Below are 22,768 nucleotides of genomic sequence, written 5' to 3'. Positions count from 1 at the left end.
TTGTGTTTTTGCCTTTTGTTTTGTATCATTATAACAAAATACACTTTTCTGAACGAACGAACATCTGCATTAAAATAGGGAGATATATATAAAAATATTATTATACAATAACCATCTTACAGATGGTACAAAAAATATCTTCTCGTCATTGATCCCCCAGCATTACATTATTGAGTTATAGGTATTGTTTCAATTACCAGATATCAGATGCAAGTAAAAGGTAATGTGTTGAGCTATAGGCCTATTACATAATACATAAACCTACATCATAACACAGGACCATAATTTCGGTTCAAAAGAGTGTGCCAAAAAAGACAGGCATACTTAAATAAACGGATTAACACATTTACAAAATGCATAAATGAGGAATACATGAATGAGGGCCAGCCATCCAGTGTACAGATTTTCTCTGAGATGCACAGTCAAGACACATTAAGTCGGGGTTGTTTATAAAGCACATAAAAAAACAGCAGTTGAGCAAAGTAGCTTCTTACAATTAAAATAAAATCGCTAAAATACAATAACACAAAAAGACCGGTAAAAAACAAGAGAAAAAGAACGCGCCGTGCAGGGGCAAGGGTTTCCATCCAGATGCAGCTCACTCCAGAGTTTAGGGGCAATGACCGCAAAGGCACAGGGTGAAAACTTCTGGCTGAATCCTGCCTGCTTTAGACATATCTGGGAAAGTATGATGTGATCATGCTTGCATATATCTTAGGTCAGCCTTTATATAAGGGAAAAATACTTTGTGTCTGCATCATGTCACCTAAGCATGCTGGTATAATATCTATTCAAAAACACTGTTGATCTGTGCATGCCATGACCAACTTTTGATTCTTTGATTCGGAAAGCAAGTTCATTATTTTGGGCTGCTATAGAATAGCCTATATTAGAATTCTGTCAGCCAGACACTGTGCAACACATGTCAGGACACGTCAGAAGTTGGCCACAAGATGGAGACATTTACCACGGTGAGCCATGCGGTCCGGAAGACAGATGTAAATATTTCGTGACGTAAACAGACCATCTCCGGACTGTCCACCACCAGAGCCCGTCTTCTCTGCCACCACCGACATCCACCCATCCATGATACCACAGTAGTCTACACCACCTTGGTGAATTGATTTATTGTCCAGCTGTTGTTGCTCTGTGACAGGTTTGTGACATCTTTGCATTATTTATCTTTCCACACAGTCTAGGAAGTAGGCTGGCTAGCTTTTATTTTTATATATATAGCTCATCGTTTGGGTGGAATCAACATAGCACTCTGACTGTTCTCCTTTGACAGCAAGTTGATTCACCAGTGAGCTGATATTAAATCACTCCTGTCGTTTTTTCTTTGTTGTTAAATAGCATTTCTGTCTCTCAGAAAAAAATGCAGAAGAGGAGGAAGCCGGAGCCGATCACGCTCAACCCGATTCCTGATGGGAACGCGATAAACGGAACCGGGTCTTCGGAGTGAGTTATTCTGGCCATGCAATCACTAGTCTACACCAAAGTCCTAAATTGCGCTCTGGATGAACTGCCATTTGTTGTCTATTTAGCCTAGGTTGCCCTTGATTAGGTTACAAGGGGCGGTTGAATATGCTCGTAAATTAACCTTATTTTAAATTTGCCTAGGCTAATGGTTGAACACTGTGATTTGAGTAGCCAAGAGAAAATTGCAGGAATCATTTTAAACGTGAGGATATTTTACAAATATTTGTGAATGTCATACAACTAATAATTGTAGCATGCCTAGGCTACTCTTTGTGAATATAAGTGTGTTTGTGTGTGTGTGTGTGTGTGTGTGTGCTTGTGCTTGTGCGTGCATGCAAGTTGCCTATTCTACTTTTGTCCCATTTCCAAAAGTCCATGAATATTTATTATGTGTAATTTGCAGTTTTGCTAAATCACTGTTGGTACTGTGGACGTAGCTCATAGTATTGTGGTCTCCCCAGCTGAACTGGCAATGTTGCTCGTAAGAGAGAGCCTGTTTAAATGTTACAGGGTGATGATGAAATCACTGTGTGCAGTCCAAACAGACTGGTTGTTACACCCAGGCAAAGAAGATATAACAGCCCACTGCAACAGTGTGGAGCTGTCACTAGGCTATCTTTTCCTTTCACTGAGGTCACCAGAGATGTGGTTTTATGACGGGCCCATGGGTCCAGGAATGGTCTGTGTGGGTGAGATTAGCATCCTGCTCTCTGTGTCTGAGGGTTGAGGACCAGGGCCCAGCAGAGTCAGGATTGGGACAGAGGCTGTCAAGGAGGTGTGCGGTCAGTTTGCACCACAGGGTGGACAAACACGGAAAGATCCGCAGAGATGATGAACTGTAGTGACAACATAGTTGGCTTGCTTTGACTGGGGTCAGAGAGAGAGAGGTATCATTGCCCCCCCCCCCCCCCCCCCAGCTCAATTAAACCCTCATTGTAGCTCTGTAATAATGATTATTGCTTACTATAAACAAGTCTCTGTGATTGGACTGGGTCATGTGATGCATGGCAATGATAAGAATGCCCTGTGGAACCCTTTTGTTTTTATGGCTCTGGAACTGTCCTAAATGTTCCGTCCATCTCTGTGTCTATTGTTTGGCACCTCTGTGGGTGCTAGCGCCGTCTCTCAGATCTGTGGACCAATCATGACTCAGACATCTCTCTCTCTCTCTCTCCCTGGCCTTGACCACGCTGGGCTCAGTGGTGCGTGTCATGGCTTCCCGTTACTCAGAGCCTGCCGAGAGCCCTGAAGGCCTCACACACACACACACACACACACACATCCTCATCCCGCCATCGCTCGAGCCTGTCGGGAGGCTCATCGGTATAGATGCGGTGGACGATGGGTGACACGCTGACAGGTTTGCCTTGCTGGAGAGTGGCAGTGGGGATTCTAGGGACAGCTGCAGTGTTTCCAACAGACTGGGCTTTGAAAACAAAGCTCTGACAGTTTGGGTTTCGGAAAAGTTTTATTACTCCAAAACATTCTGGTGAATGGACTGCATTTAAACGACTCCTTCGAGCACCCAAAGCACTTTACATCTCATGTCGTGCCTCACACTCACCCATTCACACACACACACACACACACACACACACACACACACACCGATGATGGAGGCAGTCACCTGCTCATCAGGAGCATTGGGGTCAAGTGTCAGAGCCACTGCCGCTGCCCAAAGGGAAGCAAAGGGGTAAGCATAGCCACATAACAATGGCGCAAAGGGGTAAGCATAGCCTCATAACAATGGAGCAAAGGGTAAGGATAGCCTCATAATATCCTCATAATAATGGCTTTTTATGTAATTAATAGCATCTGGTCATTAAGAAATCTTTGTTACTGTCATTTTAATATCCATAATTTCTTCCAAGACTGTAATGGACCATAATAAGTTTCTAAGTTTCTAAGTGTCTTAGTTTCTAATATACTTTCTGTGTGGCTGAGTGTGTGTGTATTGTGTGCGTGGGTGTCTCTGTGTGTGTGTGTGTGGGGGGGGGGAGGGTAGAGAGGGATAGGGTTGGGTTTGTAATGGTGTAAATCGGGAGGGTTTATACAAATCTACAAGATCTCTGCTGCTGATACAGAGGCCCTGGAGCGCTAGCAGGTAAGAGGGTGCATATGGTGTGGTATGGTGGGAGAGGTGGGAAGTATGCTGGCTAAAAATATTCCTGGGAAGCAGCGAGAGTGGCACAGGAGAGAGAGAGAGAGAGTGAGTGAGAGAGAGAGAGAGGGCAAAAGGCTGCTAACTCTCTTTGTGTGTGAGAGTGTAGCTCTATGCACACACACTCTTGCTTTTTCTCACTCACTCACACATAACCTCTCTCTCTCTCCTTGTCACTCACAAACACTCAAATACACAACACACACAAATACACTCTCAGAAAGAGAGAGAGGGAGAGAGAGAACCCTCTCCAAGAAAGCTACTGTTTCCCTCAGTGTAAGCCCAGACTTTGGATTTCTTCAGTGGCGTTTGCTTCCAGTGCTCTGAAGGCTTGTCGAGGGTGGAGGAGGATGGAGCGTGTTGGTGTGTTGTGGTGTGGTGTGATGTGGTGCATTGTATTGTGGTGGTGGTGCCGCCTTTAGGGAGGGGTCTAAGGGGACCTCTGTAGCGCAGTGTGACAGCAGAGCCCATGGGCCGGCGCATTCCTGTCAGGACGCCAGGGCAGGCCGGGGCAGGCGGGTGGGGCTCTGGAATGCTGCTGTGGAACTTTGAATCAGGCCTCTGGAAGTCAGAGCTGGGGGGTGTTTAGAATTCTTTCACCCACTATGAGTAACTGGACCTGGGATGTTAGTGTGTATATGGAGTGGTGTGTGTGTGTGTGTGAAGGGGTTTTACGGTAAGTGTTTTTTTCTGGGCTGTTAGTAATCCCTCAGAGTTGAGTCACGCTTCCGGACCTCATTGGGACCGTTGGGATCTGACAGTAAACCCACTTTCCCCCTGGAACTGGCACCCAGCAGCACCTACCCAGCACCCAGCAGCACCTACCCTATACCCAGCAGCACCTACCCTATACCCAGCAGCACCTACCCAGCACCAAGCAGCACCTACCCAGCAGCACCTACCCTATAATCTTCTGTTCCGTATCCAAATCTTACCCACATCCTTTAGCCCAAACTCTTGATTTAGTGTGAGGACATACAGGCTGCAGCAGTCTCTTGTGTGAGCTTTGCTCATGTCTCTTGTGTGAGCTTTGCTCATTTCTCTAGTGTGAGCTTTGCTCATTTCTCTTGTGTGAGCTTTGCTCATTTCTCTTGTGTGAGCTTTGCTCATTTCTCTTGTGTTCTCTTGTGTGAGCTTTGCTCATTTCTCTTGTGTGAGCTTTGCTCATTTCTCTAGTGTGAGCTTTGCTCATTTCTCTTGTGTGAGCTTTGCTCATTTCTCTTGTGTTCTCTTGTGTGAGCTTTGCTCATTTCTCTTGTGTGAGCTTTGCTCATTTCTCTTGTGTGAGCTTTGCTCATTTCTCTTGTGTGAGCTTTGCTCATTTCACTTGTGTTCTCTTGTGTGAGCTTTGCTCATTTCTCTTGTGTTCTCTTGTGTGAGCTTTGCTAATTTCTCTTGTGTGAGCTTTGCTCATGTCTCTTGTGTGAGCTTTGCTCATGTCTCTTGTGTGAGCTTTGCTCATTTCTCGTGTGTGAGCTTTGCTCATTTCTCGTGTGTGAGCTTTGCTCATTTCTCGTGTGTGAGCTTTGCTCATTTCTCTGTTAGTGTCTGTGTGGTAGGGAGATCAAGCCCCCCCAGATTTGCTTTTTAATTTGAGTGAGTAGTAGTGTGTGTGTGTGTGTGTGTGGCTCAGTAAAAGCAATACATCACAACCTGATGACATAGATCACCAGCAGTGATGATCAGTACTTCATGGCTCACACAGCAGACTTACTTGCACGCACGCACGCACACACGCACACACACACACACGCACACACACACACACACACACACACACACACACACACATACACACGAGAGGTAGATTAAGAAGGACCGTAGTGTTTTCTGGTGAACCATCTCTGTTTGCCGCTCCTCTCCTGGAACATCTCTCTCAGTCACTCCTTATTCTCTATCACTCCTTATTCTCTTATTCTCTATCACTCCTTATTCTCTATCACTCCTTATTCTTTTATTCTCTATCACTCCTTATTCTCTCTATCACTCCTTATTCTTTATTGTTTATCACTCCTTATTCTCTCTATCACTCCTTATTCTTTATTGTTTATCACTCCTTATTCTCTATCACTCCTTATTCTTTATTCTCTATCACTCCTTATTCTCTCTATCACTCCTTATTCTTTATTGTTTATCACTCCTTATTCTTTATCACTCCTTATTCTCTCTATCACTACTTATTCTCTTATTCTCTATCGCTCCTTATTCTCTATCACTCCTTATTCTCTCTATCACTCCTTATTCTCTATCACTCCTTATTTTCTCTATCCTGATTCTCATTAGTCTGTGTCTTCTCTTCTCACTATTTTCATAGTCGACTGATCATTTGATTATTCTTATGATTAATTGTCGTAATTAAGTTGTTTAAATGATAAAATGTCATGAAGTGGTGAACAAATGTTAATCAGTGTTCCCCAAAGCCAAAGATTATGTCCTGAAATGCCATCTTTTGTCCACATGCTAAAGATATTTCATTTACAGTTGAAGAAGATACAAATCAGCGAATGTTTAGCTATTTTCCATAAGAAAATGACCCAAACTGATTCACCATTTACTAAAATAGTTGGCGATTTATTTATTTGATAAATAATCGAATAATTGATCCAGCCCTTTTTGTCTGTCTCTCCTCCACTAATGAAACTGTCTGTCTCTCCTGTACTGAAACAACTCTGTCTGTCCCTTCTAAACTGTCTCTCCTAAACTGACACATCTGTCTGTCTCTCCTGTTCTGAAGCATCTCTGCTGGTCTGTCTTTGTCTTTCTGACCGTAGCTGCACTGCAACGTGCTTCTCCATGTTTTCTTTTCACCTCCACAGTCCACACCTGAGGCTCAGCTTAGGGCATAGCGAAGGACATGGACGCAGCAGGACGGGGAGACTGTTTTTCAGCAGTCTTCCCATAAGCGTGGGAAACCTTGAGAATAAACAGCCACCATCGTCATACATGAAGTGTGGCCTAGGCTGAACAGAAGCTCTTCTGTTCACAGTCCTATTTTCTTTTGTCTTTAAATCACTGCTCTGCACACACACACACACACACACACGCACACACACACACACACACACACACACCTGAGGAAAAGGGTTTCAATTATGGATGTGACGAAGAGCATCATATTGATTTCTTCTCCTCAGCAACGGAGGAAATCAAAGGCGTGATGAAATAAAGACATAAAAGCACACATAAAATGCTTAACTAGTAATCAGCATAATGAATGATCAGTAAATAGCTGTGAGGGTATTACCCCATACAAGCATTTGCCTGGGGTAATGTATATATTTCTGTGTGTGTGTGTGTGTGTGTGTGTGTGTGTGTGTCTGCATGGGTATTCTACTAGAAATACTCAGTAGGCAGCAAGGCTTTGAACCAGTTCACGGAACGAAAACTAAAACCAGCTAAAACCTTTTGATGTTTTGCTAGGAGCAGAAACGAAACCGGAAACTTTACATTTTTAAATGTTCCGGAATAGAATCGTTTATCTAAAATAATGGTAACCGTTATTAATACCGTTATTTTTTCCGTTCTTTGACAAGCTTTCTATGCAATATGACTTGGTGAGGTTCACTCCCAGGCGTTCACTCATCGGGAGAAATGTAATAGAGAAGTTTTCCGCCAACTGTACAGGCAGAATCTTTTGTCATTTCCCTCTGGGCCCTGACAAAGTTATTGACGTTTGTTTAAAAGTTTATATTCACAATGGCAGCTATGTACACCATTGTGGTTTTGTATTGTCTGATGACATAAGAGAGACAAAAATGCACTGATTGGGCCCTGACCAGGTTTGGTCAATTGATGTCCACAATGGCAGCTACTGTATGTAGCCTACCATCTTTAAGTTATTTGCATAGATTTAGCTATGTGAGTTGCATAGGCTTTTGGATGGATGTAAGAACTACAGTGAAGCTTCTGTAATGCTTTGTGGTTTTGTAGTGTTATGTTGGATGACAAGAGAAACAAATGCACTGATTTGGGCCTGACCAGGTATGGTCAATTAAAGTTTTCAATGACAGCTATGTACTGTAGCCTGCCCTATTTGTCATTTGAGCTATGTTAGAAGTATAATGGATATGTGTTCAGTTGTTTGCCAATAAACGACATGGCAGACATTTTCCTCGTCTTAATTCATGTGTAATACTGAAAAAATGTAGGCATGTCAGAATTACAGTTATGCCACTTACATGATAGCACTTTTTTAATGTTTGATGACAGGATAGAGACTTAAAGGATAATTCCGGTATTTAGCACTTTGAGTCCCTTTTCTGGTGTGTTTTGGATGAACTAGAGTGGTGGACACCGACATTTTGACGATTGGTCCTGTCTCGACTTTTCTGACTCGTTTTGAATTGCCTTTACTGCTTCAGAGTGGCTGCCTACAGGCATGCACAAACATGTCCTTAAAACAACCCTTAACGTTCGTTTTCAAAACAGTGCAACTTACCGAGTGGTTAGTGGTGTTCATTGATGTTCCAAAACAAGTAGCATAGCGTAATACAGTTTCTGTCCAGGAACATCAATTTTAGGGTTGAACCCAATTGGGACAAAATTCTGGTTCAAAGCCCTGGTAGGCAGGATAGGATGAAATAACAGATTGAATATGTGAGAGAATAGCTTAGACATTGAACATATTAGAAACAGTCTGAATATGGTAACAGTCCTTAGCATAGGCCCCCATCTCCATCCAATTAGTGGATCTCAATTCCTGCCATCGGAAGAAGGCAAAAACCGTCTAAAGCCCTCCTTACACTGACAGACTTTGGAAAGATTTGCAAAGATTTGGAAAAGATTTTTGAAAGACTACAGTCTCAGACCCTCTCACATCTAAAGACAAGTAATAGAGTGTTAAGTCACAGACTATGATTTTCCAATGACTAGGGATCTTGCAGGGTAACTATTTACGCAACTAAGACTGCAACTATTCCTTTAAATTATTACCCATCGTGCAATAGATATCAACGGGAGCTGAAATGATAGCCTACTAAACTTAAAGTCATATTTTCGTGTTTCTGCAGCATTGTTTCATGCGTGACATCCCTAACCGATATAGAGTTGTTCTGTCATGTGTATAAGAAAATAAATTATATATATATAAATAAATTATCATATTCATGGGTTTCATCAGAAATCGTGTATAGAGTCGTTTGGTGGGCTTAACATAATGATTGATGGCAGAGTTGCAACGGTTTGGCTTGAATTCCCTGCTACTTGAAAACAAATATCCTATTGCGTGCAGAGGGAATTTGAAATACAACTGATTATCCCGCCCCTCGGACTGAGCACTGCGAACGGTGAGTGCCCAGACCCTACATTTTAATGTGGGTCTGGCTCGCCAGGCTATGAAAACAGGGCTTTAAGTGTAAAATAGCAAACTTGTCCTTTAAAACCGCTAAGATTGGCACCTTACACTTAACGATCTAGTTAACGGGAGCGCGCCGCGATAAAAATCGTACAATGTAAGGCCGCCATAAGTCATAATTTCTTTGGGTATATATATGTTTGTTTGTGTGTGTGTGTGTGTGACGGTCTGCCCGGTGGTCACTCCACTGATGGCCATGCTCCACACAGGAGTCCCCTGGGGAGTAGTTTAAAGCGTCCTCTTGTGAATCATTAAGCACCTCCACCCACCCAGGGCAGGCCGGCAGGCCAGTGACCCGTGCTGAGAGCCCAGCAGGTCTCCCTCCTTGCGGGGGCTGTTTCATGTGCATGCCCCCTGCTCTACAGAGACCCAGCCCTGGAGCAGGGGGGCCGGGCGGCGAACTGAGCGATCTGTTTCATGGAACCGCTTCAGCAATCTTACCTTTAAACCACAGCCAAGAGTAAACCTGACCCTCAGATTTATCTGAACCTGTGTGTGTGTGTGTGTGTGTGTGTGTGTGTGTGTGTCTGTGTCTGTGTCTGTGTGTGTGTTTGTTTGTGTAAGGTGATTGAGAAAGAAAGTAGATCAGCAAATGAAATGAAGGCAGTAAAGAAGTTGTGCTTGAATGAGTGTGTGTGTGTGTGAGAGTGTGTGTGTGTGTAGTTATTTGTGGATGTGGTTATAAGTGTGGTTGTATGTGAGGTTTTTCTGTGCACAGAAAGTGAACGCTGTGCCTTGCCATATTGCATGGAATTTACAGGTAAACAGCGTTCATCACTGATGACGTGAAAGTGAAAGTAAGACATTAGAAAGGCAAACACAAGTTAAGGTCATCTCTTCGTCGTTTTTGCGCTGTCCTCATACATCTCCTCTTCTGTGCATTGTGTGTGTGTGTTCCCCAAATCCTGAAGTCTATGTCACAATGTAACCTGTTTTATCAATGTGCTTATATAGTGCTTGTGCTTCTGGCTTGGGTCCTGTGGAGTGTGAAAGATGACCCACCCCCCTCCTCTATCTGTGTGTTGTGTGTGTGTGTGTGTGTGTGTGTGTGTGTGTGTATCTAACTCTTGCTCTCCTGATGGGGCTGTTCTTGTTCCCTCTCCTACGCATAAAACTGAGAGCAGGGGAGACGAGAGGTGTGAAGTGTAAAGTGTGAAATGTTCTCCCCCCCCCCCTCTCTTTGTCTCTCTCTCACTCCATCTCTCTCTCTCCATCTCCCTCTCTCGCTCTCCCTGTCTCTCTCTCTCCCTCCCTCTCCCTCTCTCCATCTCTCTCTCTCCATCTCCCTCTCTCCATCTCTCCCTCCCTCCCTCGCTCCCTCTCTCCGGTAGCTCAGCCTGTTCCAGCGCCTCTGTCTCTCCTGTCAGCAGCACGCCCACGCCACCCACGCTACCCTCCCTGCGCTCACGCTCTTTTCCTCTTGCCCTCTGTCATTCACTCTCTCTCTCTCCCTCTCTTGCGTGCTTTCCCTTTTTTCTCACTCACTCTCTTATTGCTCTCTGTTTGTCTGTCTCTCTCTTTCTCTCTCTCACGGTTTTCTTCACTCTATCTTGCTCACACAAAGTTTCTTTATTTCTCTTTCCTTTTTCTCTTTCTTGCACTCTCTCTCTCTCTCTCTCTCTCTCTCTCTCTCTCTCTTTATTTTCATAGCCACCTCGTAACCATGGTTGTGCAGTCCTCTTATCACATATAGCACACACTTAACCCTCTCTTCACTACACACACGGATGAGACACACACTCAGTAGCTGATCGTGGCCCATCACACGCCTCAACACAGCCTCTTGTCCATGCCCAGCTCCCGGAGTCGTGATCGGGCTCAGATCCTCAAGGCCCTCGAGCTCCACCTCTAGAGTGTCCATTGGTGATCATATTATTATGGAAATGCGTGGAGAGAGCCTGATGATATTGGCCAAGGAGCCTCTGGAAAATGAAAAGAAAATTTATGTTTGAAAAATAAAAACGGGGACAAACAGGTTTTGCATGTGAATGGGTGTGTGAGTGGTCCTTGAGGGGGGTTCAAGGGGAGCAGTGTCCTCTGTAGTGTGTGTGTGTGTGTGTGTGTGTGTGTGTGTGTGTGTGTGTGTGTGTGTGTGTGTAAGTGTGTGTGTGTGTGCCTGATCTGCTCCGATCCGTCCCCAGTCTCCTGCACAGTTGTCGCAGTGCCGCACCGGCAACATCAAAGCGCTTTGGATCTCACCTTGGAAAGCAGAGCACAGCTCACTGGCTCTTCAGGGTCAATATAGGATGGATTTACATCCTGTCCAGTCCAGTCCATACGCCTCACCTCACTGGCACCACCAGGGGCTACTGCTCCACAGCTGGTGTATTGATCTTGCACCTATTTAGATGTTTGATCATCTATTGATTTTATCATGTGAGAAAGGGAAGAGCCCATCAGCCCTACATGAGGAGCTTGGTGTGGGACCGGCTTGGTTAGCAGTTCTCCTGTTAGCATTGAGTAGCGGAGGGGTATGGGAGAGGAAAGGGTTAAATGAGTGTGTGTGAGGTGAGACATTTCTACACAAGAACATATGGTCTGACATATTCATACAGTATATGCATTTGTAGAGAGGAAGAAAATGAGAGAGGCAGGGAGTGTGTGTGTGTGTGTGTGTGTGTGTTTTTGAAGTATACAGAGAGGGTGTGAGAGTATGGGGTATGTGTGTGGCAGAGAGAGTGTGAGAGAGAGAGAGAGAATGCAGGGGGAGGAGGAGAGGAAGAGAGGATGAAGAATAGAAGGTCAGAGGAGTTCACTCTACCAATGAAGTGCAAAGGAAATGCATCGCCATGACAACATGGCCCCGACAGAGGCACACATTCTTAGCGGAACTCCCAGTTTCCTCATACTGGGGTCTGAAGGAATGAACACACACACACACACACACACACACACACACACACACACACACACACACACACGGTCATACACACACATACATACATACACGCACACACACACATACACACACACACACACACACACACACACATAAGTACTGTATACTCAAACACATCCTTTCTCACAGAAATACATACTGAATGAAAGTACACAAATACACACACAAGCGTGCACGCGCACACACACACACACACACAGGAGTATATCATATCATTATCAGAGCAGCTGTATTGAGCTCCCCATGTGTTTAAGGCTGCATACCGTAAGAGCACACACTGTAGGCTGCAACAGTCTGCTCTGTAGTGTAATACCCAGCGGACATCTCCCTCATCCAGGCATGCAGTGGTTGGCTGCCCTGCCCATGGTGTCTTGTGGAAGGCATAGAGATGGAAGATCTCTCTCTATCTCTCTTTCTCTCTCTCTCTCTCTCTCTCTCTCTCTCTCTCTCTCTCCCCCCCCCCTCTCTCTCTCTCTCTCTCCCTCAGGCAAACACTCACATCTCTCAGCTGGCCTTGACTGACAGCTGTCTTGGCTGTGTTGCCATGGTAATGCTCAGCTGAAAAGGGTGACGGCAGCATGTCATGTGAAGCGTGCACTGCACACCGCACTATTTTGCTTTTTAATAAAAAATGACAGGATTTCTTTTTGTTTATAAGTAACACCTACATTGTGGCATTTGTTTTACATTTGTTTTAATGGGACATGATTTGCATCTTAATACACATTATTACCAATTATTTAGACTAAGTACATTTTATAACAGACGGCTAATTAATGAAATAATTAATATAATTAGTTGGATATTACTGCTTTGTAAATTAAGCTATTAAATGTTGCTAATAGGCTATGAGTATACCTGATATCCTTACACATAGAGGAGGAGACACAGAGGCACACCCTTACACCTTATATTTGCTGCCATGTTTTGTACACACACACACACACACACACACACACACACACACACACACACACCTAATGTTCCTTTGGTATCTGACACACTTTTGTCTTATTTCTGTTTCTGTGTGTGTTTGTGTGTGTCCATCCACCCAGGACCAACCTGGAGGCCCTGCAGAAGAAGCTGGAGGAGTTGGAGCTGGACGAGCAGCAGCGGAAACGTCTGGAAGCTTTCCTCACGCAGAAGCAGAAGGTGGGCGAGCTCAAGGACGACGACTTTGAAAAGATCTGCGAGCTGGGCGCAGGCAACGGAGGAGTGGTCTTCAAGGTCTCACACAAACCCTCGGGGCTCATCATGGCACGCAAGGTACGGTCAGAAACACCACAGACTAACAGAAAGCCTGGGTTAACCAGCCGGATTTAGCTCAGAACTGGCCCGTGCCTCGCTGTGTATAGTTGTGGTTATGGTTATGTTATGGTTTTGGTTATATTATGGTTTTGGTTATGTTATGGTTGTGGTTATGGTTATGGTTATGTTATGGTTTTGGTTATGCTATGGTTTTGTTATAGGGGCTTTCATCCAAAGTGACTTACATTATAATAGTCATGACAATTAACAATACACATTGTAAGAGTGTCAAATAGTGTAAAACACAATCAAATAAAAGTAAGGTATATTTTGAGCTTCAATTATAGTATATTATATAGTATAGTATAGTATAGTATAGTATAGTATAGTATAGTAAAATGTTAGGACGATCTGTACAGGAGCAAGCTTGGGAAGAAAAGCTGCCACACATCTCGATTTTCTCATTCAGAGCACATGCAAAAGCATTTAGGATATGCAAAAAATAATCGCTTGAACTCTGCATCAGTAAAACAGAACGTGATGTATTTAACATTCGTAAAATGTTTTCAAACCTGCTGAAGTATTTGATAATACCCTGGCAGTAGCGCAAGTCAGGGCTTGTGTTAAGGGAGCGTGTTTAGGAATGTGTTTTGATTTCAAGCCAGCTGTGTAAATGTGTACTCTTGTTTAAAGATTCTGTGGAGGGTAGAGCGGGAGGAGGTTGCTGTGCATACCGGTGAGAGGAGTTATCCAAAGCACTGAAGACTAGTAGGTAGCAGGCGCACACTGTGGAGGTGTACTTGTAGGCTATTCATCTGCACCATCCTCATGTCTTCAGATGAAACACAGGTCAGAGCTGGACTCAGCTAACAGGCTCTCCAGCACCTTTGACAGGAATTGATTTTGTTGTTATGGTCTGTGTGCCATTTTTTAGAGGATGCCATGGGTTACGGATAGGGGTGTCACCAAATCCTCGATTTGATTTAATTTTCAATTTTAATGTCACGGTTCGACTAGATTTTCGATCTTTTTTTAAATATTACTGTTAATGCATTCCTTATGTTGTTTACATTTTTTTTAACTGGCTGCTGCCTAAAATTGGAGGAGTGTTGACTCCGCAGTTTAACAAGTGTGTGTGTGTGTGTGTGTGTGTGCGTGTGTGTATGTGTGTGTGTGTTTTTGCGTCTTGGCATACACGCTGGATGTGACATTGGGGGTCATCCCTATGTCCCCCACACATACCCCTAGTTACGGATGGGTATCTGTCCTCAGTGGCGTACATACAGAATGTCAATAATGCACTGAAATTAAATCGCTTTAAGGACGCAAAGGCTATAGTACTTGTATGTTAGATACCAATACAAAATATATGATCACATCCATAATGCACTTATTAAATATATGATCACATCCATAATGCACATATTAAATATATGATCACATCCATAATGCACACATTAAATATATAATCACATCCATAATGAACACAAAATATATCACATCCATAATGCACATATTAAATATATGATCACATCCATAATGCACTTATTAAATATATGATCACATTCATAATGCACATATTAAATATATGATCACATCCATAATGCATATATTTTATTTAGAGCTATTGGGGTTTCTCTTCCTTCAAGGTGTTCTTTAAAGCGATATGCCAGCATTTTGGGAAATACGCTCATTTTCCACCTCCCCTCGACTTAAAGAAGAATTCCGGTGTGATATTGACCTAAAGTGTGTAGAAACATGATACCAAGTGTGAACGTATGTCTCATAGCTCATCTCGGCTTGTCCCCTGCACTCAGAAATCTGGCACTAGTTAACCGATGTTTTTCGATGGGGGTGCCTTGAGCATCGGCATAGCCATGCAAATGAATCACTGTCTTGCACCACTTACGAGGCTCAAAGTAGCTCCATACTTCATTGGTAGACTTCAGGTATGATAAGGGATCAGATTCCAAAAATAATTCAGTGGAAATGCATGGAACTGGAATCCATGCATTTCCACTGAATTATTTTTGGAATCTGATCCCTTATCATACCTGTTCATTCGTACTTGTCGCTCGACTTATGGTGACTGAATTGAAGATGGCGGCGAACGGTAAACTTCCTAAAGGTACTGTCTGTATAAATTGTCTTGTAAATAAACTACCAGTGCTTTTTCAAAGTTCCCAATGTCTCGTTTTAAATGTCAAGGCCCTCGGAAGTCTACAAATGAAGTATGGAGCTACTTGAGCCTCGTAAATGCTGTAAAACAGTGATTTATTTGCATGGCTAGGCCGATGCCCGAGGCACCCCCATCGAAAAACTGGTAGCATCGGCTAACTAGCGCCAGATTTCTGAGTGCAGGGAGATGAGCTATGAGACATATGTTCACACTCGGTATCATGCTTCAACACAATTAGGTCAATATCTCACCGGAATACTCCTTTAAACAATTGAGTTTTACCTTCTCCAGTTCATCCAGTCGTTCTCCGAGTCTGGCGATAGCGGGCGAGATGCTAATGGTCTAATCCGATTCAATGATCTATGCTAGGCTGGAGTCAGACTCAGAGAACGGCTGGATGAACTGGAGAAAGATAAAACTCAATTGTTTAACTCGAGGGGAGGTGGAAAATGAGCATATTTCCCCAAATGGTGGCGTATCACTTTAAGTCAATATTCTGTTGAAATGAAATCTTAGTGATGTACTATGAGTAAAATATAGCAGATCTATATCAAATCTATACAAGATAGACAAGAGCCTACATGTACTGTATGTCACATTGCAACATTAATACATAGTATACCCTGTGAAATGAGAGCTCAGATATCTGCAGTCTATTTTGGTCTAGTTAATTTAAAAAGCCCAGTGATATGAAGGCATGGATGGAGTGAATGGATTTCTGCCTGACTGACTACATGTAATTCAGTGGCTCACACATACGGAAGGTCTCCAATGCTCCAATGACCTAGCCTCGTTCACTCATGCCCCTGTGTGCATGTGTGTGTGTGTGTGTGTGTGTTTTTTGTGTGTGTGTGTGTGTGTGTGTGTCTGTGTGTACGCATTCCCAGCTGATCCACCTGGAGATCAAGCCGGCCATCCGTAACCAGATCATCAGAGAGCTGCAGGTCTTGCATGAGTGCAACTCGCCCTACATCGTGGGCTTCTACGGAGCCTTCTACAGCGACGGGGAGATCAGCATCTGCATGGAACACATGGTGGGTGATGGATGGATGGATGGATGGATGGATGGATGGATGGTGAGAGAGGGAGTAGAGATTAGATCTGCTTGGAACAAATGGTTGTGGAGTGGATATTTGAAGAGACAGGAAGGGAACAGACTGACACACACATAGACAGGCAGACAGACAGACAGACAGGCAGACAAACAGACAGACAGGCAGCCAGCAGGCAAACAGACAGCAGGCAGGTAGGCAGAGAAACATGTGGACAAACATGTTGGTAGGCTGACAGACAGGTAGGCCAACTTGCCTCCCACCCTTGGTATGTGTGCAGCCATCTCCTACAGCTATGGGACGGACGTGTAGGTGTGCATCCATCTCCTACAGCTATGGGACGGATGTGTAGGTGTGCATCCATCTCCTACAGCTATGGGACGGACGTGTAGGTGTGCAGCCATCTCCTACAGCTATGGGACGGATGTGTAGGTGTGCAGCCATCTCCTACAGCTATGGGACGGATGTGTAGGTGTGCTGTATCTTGAGTTTCCCAGCACATCTCTGATGTCTGATCTCACTTAGAATGTCTACAACATCTCACACTCACACACTGATCTCACACATATCACTCTACACACACTGATCTCACACACATCACTCTACACACACTGATCTCACACACAGCACTCTACACACACTGATCTCACACACAGCACTCTACACACACTTATCTCACACACATCACTCTACACACACTGATCTCACACACAGCACTCTACACACACTGATCTCACACAGCACTCTACTCACACTGATCTCACACACAGCACTCTACACACACTGATCTCACACACATCACTCTACACACACTGGCGGGTTGGAGCATCAAGAGCATCAAGAGAGAATGCAAAAAATACATGCACATATTAAGAGTCGATTACATTTTATCCTTAGTCATTGTAATTGTGTGTGTGTGTGTGTGTGTGTGTGTGTGTGTGTGTGTGTGTGTGTGTGTGTGTGTGTGTGTGTGTGTGTGTGTTTCCATGTCCAGATGTAAATACTGATTGCGTTTGCAGGACGGTGGATCTTTGGACCAGTCCCTGAAGAAGGCCGGCAAAATCCCTGAAGAGATCCTGGGCAAAGTCAGCATCGCAGTGAGTGCCAATGTTTTTCATTTCAGCCGTTTGCATCGCAGTGAGTGCCAATGTTTTTCATTTCAGCCGTTTTTTTGCAGTGTGGTAGCATGTGCATTTTAGAGTGTGAGCATGTGTGTGTGTGTATGCATGTTCATGTGTATAAGAGTGTTTATGTGCTTTTGTGTGTGTGTGTGTGTGTGTGTGTGTTTGAAATGTAACAGACCTCTCCCCTGCTGTCTCACCAGGTGATAAAAGGCCTGTCGTACCTGAGGGAAAAACACAAGATCATGCACAGAGGTCAGTGGCTCCGTTCTCCCAACCAGCAGCACGGGACAGACCTCATGTTTTATTACTCACACAAATATGCACTTATCTACAAATAGCTTTTTCTTTAAATACATATATATTTATGGATATAAAGACATATACATGCTGTATTTTCAGTAAAGCATGTTGGCAAGTCCCTTGCCTTGCACATTAGAAATGCTCTATATTGTTCACCTTTTATATTATTATATAGTATATAGACATTACTTATTGTATTTCACACCAAGTTGGCAGTGTTGTTATTTCAAAGTGTGTATTGTATATGCTGAGAGTGCATGCCGTGTAGTGAGGGCCGTCTCCTTGTTCTGTTCAGGCTAGTAAATGGAGGTGGACATGCTCTCCCTGTTCAGGCTAGTAAATGGAGGTGGACATGCTCTCTCTGTTCCCTGCTGTCAAAGTAATTAGCCTCCTCCTCCTCCTCCTTCGTAGACGTGAAGCCCTCCAACATCCTGGTGAACTCACGCGGGGAGATCAAGCTGTGTGATTTCGGCGTGAGCGGCCAGCTCATTGACTCCATGGCCAACTCGTTTGTAGGGACACGCTCATACATGTCTGTAAGTCCCTCCTGCTGCTGCCCGTGCCGTGTGTGTCCTGCGTCCTCTGTGCCGTGTGTGTGTGTCCTGCGTCCTCTGTGCCGTGTGTGTGTGTCCTGCGTCTTCTGTGCCGTGTGTGTGTGTCTTGCGTCCTCTGTGCCGTGTGTGTGTGTCCTGCGTCCTCTGTGCCGTGTGTGTGTCCTGCGCCCTTTGTGGCGTGTTTGTGTGTCCTGCGTCCTCTGTGCCGTGTGTGTGTGTCCTGCGTCCTCTGTGCTGTGTGTGTCCTGCGTCCTCTGTGCCGTGTGTGTGTCCTGCGTCCTCTGTGCCGTGTGTGTGTGTCCTGCGTCCTCTGTGCTGTGTGTGTCCTGCGTCCTTTGTGCCGCGTGTGTGTCCTGCGTCCTCTGTGCCGTGTGTGTGTGTCCTGCGTCCTCTGTGCCGTGTGTGTCCTGCGTTCTCTGTGCCGCGTGTGTGTCCTGCGTCCTTTGTGCCGCGTGTGTGTCCTGCGTCCTTTGTGCCGTGTGTGTGTGTGTCCTGTGTCCTCTGTGCCGTGTGTGTCCTGCGTCCTTTGTGCCTTGTGTGTCCTGCGTCCTCTGTGCCGTGTGTGTGTGTCCTGTGTCCTCTGTGCCGTGTGTGTGTCCTGTGTCCTTTGTGCCGTGTGTGTCCTGCGTCCTCTGTGCCGTGTGTGTGTGTCCCTGCGTCCTCTGTGCCGTGTGTGTCCTGTGTGTGTGTCCTGCGTCCTCTGTGCCGTGTTGTCCCTGTGTGTGTCTGTGCGTCCTCTGGCAAGACGAACAAAACACATGCCCACCCAACGCTAATAAACAAACTAACAACACAACGACACATTGTGAATGACAGAAATCACTGAGCACGGAATGTTTAATGTGCTTTGCCAGGCAACTGTACATTTAGAATAGTATAAACAGTATAACTATTGTGATGCACTGTGGCTGGGATCAAACTTGGTGGGCTTCTAGCCACCTGTGTATGAGCTGCCCATAAATGGTGCCCATTCAACACTGAATGTTACCGATTCAAACATGCACTGTGGCATTTCTTTGTGTGCTGTTACAGGCAATGTTATGTTTCTAAGAATGTTTATCCCTAACATAAACACACGGTCACTGGGAACATAGAGTTAAATCTGCACGATTCACTCAAAGCCTTTCAGAGATGAGAGTTTGCCAAGACTTGGCAGGTGTTGAAATAAATAGCAGGCATTGTTCTGTTGCTGGCCTGTATGCGTACGTGTGTGTATCTGTGTGCGAGAGAGAGAGATCTTACATGAGCCCAGCCCACCCGTTAAGCTGGGGCTCCCGTTACGTCATCCCTGTCTTCCTGTCCTCCCCTCCCATTCCCCCCCCCCCCGCTTCCCCAGCCGGAGAGGCTGCAGGGCACCCACTACTCGGTGCAGTCGGACATCTGGAGCATGGGCTTGTCGTTGGTGGAGATGGCCATCGGCCGCTTCCCCATCCCGCCCCCGGACGCCAAGGAGCTGGAGCAGATCTTCGGACAGCCCGTGGAGGGAGACCCCTCGTCCACAGAGGCCTCCCCCAAACCCAGGCCCCCCGGCAGGCCTGGCAGCTGTGAGTGGCTCAGGGCACATGGAGAGTTAAATAGATAGATAGATACATACACACATACATACATACACACACACACATACATACATACATACATACACACACACACATACATACACACATACATAGGTACATACATATACATCCATACATCCTTACATACATACATAGGCAGACAGACAGATAGACAGTCAGTCAGAAAGGTAGGTTGGTAGATAGACAGATAGATAGATCATGTTATTTTTTTCTGCCTATTAACTCTTAAACTTCTTACATTACTCATATTTAACAGTATAATTGCATCATAGCATTGAAAAGCTAGTCTTTAAATAAAATGTGGTATTTAACCATCATTGTTTTCATTTTTAGCCTATGGCCCTGACAGCCGGCCTCCAATGGCGATCTTTGAGCTGCTTGACTATATCGTCAATGAAGTGAGTGGGGCGGTCTTGACTGCCATAAAGATACTTCTTCCTGGAATCTAGTGCATGTGTGAATGTGATGTGAATCATGACTTTATTTTCAGCCTCCTCCAAAGCTGCCAGGGATCTTCAGTGCTGACTTCCAAGATTTTGTTAATAAATGGTACGTACTGACACACACCCACACAGACTCAGAGAGGTTGGCCAGGTCTCAAGTAGTGCGTGTCTGTAAATGAGGCACATGAATTCCAGTAATCAACTCAGTGAAGCATGCTGCCCCCTTGTGGAATGACAGTGTAACTGCATAAAGATAAATGTGGTCTACACTCAACACACCAATCAAAGCTGATTTATTATTTCTCTATATCCAGTTTAATCAAGAATCCAGCAGAAAGGGCGGACCTGAAGCAGCTGATAGTAAGTATGAGTTACAGCTCTCAACTTCACACAACACGAGTTGACACAATTTCCTCACCACAACTTTAGCCTACTGTATATTGCTCTCATTTTGTTGACACTTATACTCATATACTCATTTTGCAGACATTTTCACCTAAGGTACTTTAAAAGTGAACTCTGATTCAAATAGCAGTGGAGAAAACACTCAAAACATGGTGCTGTAGAGCCATGCTTCAGGAACACCGGGCTCAGACAGACCATACCCGTCTAACTGCCACAATGGCTAAGGAAGGAAAGGGAAATTGTTTTGAATGAAAGAAGATAAAGGAGAATGTGTCGAGTGTTGAGGTCATTACGGAGCAGTTGGGCCTTAGGCCTATTGTATTTCCACATAGAGAACTGGGATCGTGAGCTGAGCTAGCCTGCCTCTAGTCAGCTATGCATTGGGGTTGTGAGCTGAGCTAGCCTGTCTCTAGTCAGCTATGTACTGGGGTCGTGAGCCGAGCTAGCCTGCCTCTAGTCAGCTATGTACTGGGGTCGTGAGCCGAGCTAGCCTGCCTATGTACTGGGGTTGTGAGCTGAGCTAGCCTGCCTCTAGTCAGTTATTTTGCAATTTCAGGTTATTTATACAGCAACAGCTTAATTAAAATGATAGCACTGCCCATTCTAAAAGGGCAGTGAAGTCATATATGAGCATACATAATGACTATTGTAAGCTTCCCTTTACTGTGTCAGCATGTGTCCACCTCTAAGGGAGTAATATTAGATTGGATTCAACCTTATTGTCATTGTGCAGAGTACAAGTACAGAGACAAATATTTAACAGTCAGGAAGTTACACAACTATTTTCAGTAAACCTGGAGGCCAATTACATGGTCAGCTCCAACCAAATATTTTCCCATAGTTGGGTTTGTGTATTCATCAGCTACCTACACACACCCACACATGTAGGCCTACATGACTGATGGAGCTGATCGCCGCCGGCCAGGTGTGTGTGCGCGTGTGAGCTTAGGCACTGCTGACTGCACAGAGAATCCCTTCTGTGTCCTGCATCTCTTCCTCAGGTCCACCCCTTCATCAAGCAGTCCGAGGCTGAGGAGGTGGACTTTGCCGGCTGGCTGTGCAGCACCATCGGCCTGAACCAACCCGTGACCCCCACCCACAGTGCGGGGGTGTGAGAGCGTGACCCCTGACACACACACACACACACACACTCCCCACAACAGCCATGCCAAACAAGTCCCTCTGCCAACCCCAAGCAAAGACACTCACACTTTCCAGTCATGCACTAACCAACTGGCTACCATGTGCTAACACCATTACAAGTCTGCCAATCAATGAACAAATTTGCCAATCACTGCCTCACTCCACAACACAGATTCCCCCTTTGAACTTTTAAATCTGAACATTGTGTACAAATGGTCCATTGTTTGCTTGAAACTGTAGATAAAATGGCCAGTATGAGGGCAGTAGCCATGGACTAGAACACACCTGGTATTTTGAGCTCAATGAGGGTCTCAAAGGTTTAGCTTGTCTGCTAAGTGACGCACTGAAAGGCAGATGAGCACTTTAAAAGCTTTGATCCACGCTCCAGATTAAGAATGAGTTTTTATTCCCCCCAGCAGAGTTAATTGAGCCATTTGACATGTTGCTTGGAGGCCCTCCCTGCTGATTGAATGGAGAAGTATCTCTTCCCTAACTGTACAGGTTTCACAGCCATAGGAACACTTAAGTGTAAAAACAGAATGCAAACCCATTACACACACTACATATTTTTCCTTGATTTATATTTGTACAAGTGGCTTCATCCTGTTAAAGGACCATTAGACCTATGGGCATTTGCAGTCCCTTAAATATGCTTATTTATAGGGAGTAGACATTCCCAGCCTTATACCTCTGCTCTACCCCATGAGTATTTATGCTAATTTGTGTTTCAAAAGAATCTCTCTGAAAATGTAGGGATATTTGTGTTCAATAAACTTGCAGTTTATTTAACTACATCATTCATAGCATGGCATCATTTCTCCACCTCACTTCTATAAAATGACACAGCCTGC

At 44.7% G+C, this 22,768-nt stretch overlaps 1 protein-coding gene across 4 annotated transcripts; it reads left to right on the top strand.

Annotated features, from left to right (window-relative positions):
- The first annotated feature begins 1,042 nt into the window (after nucleotides 1-1,042).
- map2k1 (mitogen-activated protein kinase kinase 1) lies at nucleotides 1,043-22,709 on the top strand. 4 transcript variants are annotated; one of them, XM_076266542.1, is made up of 12 exons: nucleotides 1,043-1,156; nucleotides 1,354-1,458; nucleotides 12,948-13,158; nucleotides 16,207-16,353; nucleotides 17,391-17,468; nucleotides 17,696-17,747; nucleotides 18,207-18,331; nucleotides 19,686-19,893; nucleotides 20,260-20,324; nucleotides 20,417-20,475; nucleotides 20,684-20,729; nucleotides 21,776-22,709. In XM_076266542.1, the coding sequence occupies exons 2-12, from the start codon at nucleotides 1,376-1,378 to the stop codon at nucleotides 21,887-21,889; spliced, it is 1,188 nt and encodes a 395-aa protein (XP_076122657.1). In that variant the 5' UTR covers nucleotides 1,043-1,156; nucleotides 1,354-1,375; the 3' UTR covers nucleotides 21,890-22,709. The 4 variants fall into 4 exon arrangements, with proteins under 4 accessions (XP_076122657.1, XP_076122647.1, XP_076122663.1 ...); XM_076266532.1 differs by having other exon boundaries at nucleotides 1,044-1,156; nucleotides 1,370-1,458; XM_076266548.1 differs by lacking the exon at nucleotides 1,043-1,156 and adding an exon at nucleotides 10,325-12,439 and having other exon boundaries at nucleotides 1,369-1,458.
- Nucleotides 22,710-22,768: the final 59 nt, after the last annotated feature.

This window comes from Alosa pseudoharengus, unplaced genomic scaffold (assembly GCF_046254945.1).
Source record: "Alosa pseudoharengus isolate Yale_2024_CS ecotype anadromous, Long Island Sound unplaced genomic scaffold, YU_APseudo_1.1 YU_APseudo_1.1_scf_10, whole genome shotgun sequence".
In the NCBI taxonomy this organism is placed as follows: domain Eukaryota; kingdom Metazoa; phylum Chordata; class Actinopteri; order Clupeiformes; family Clupeidae; genus Alosa; species Alosa pseudoharengus.
Note: the sequence above shows the minus strand (reverse complement) of the source record. Positions and strands in the feature narration are given on the sequence as shown.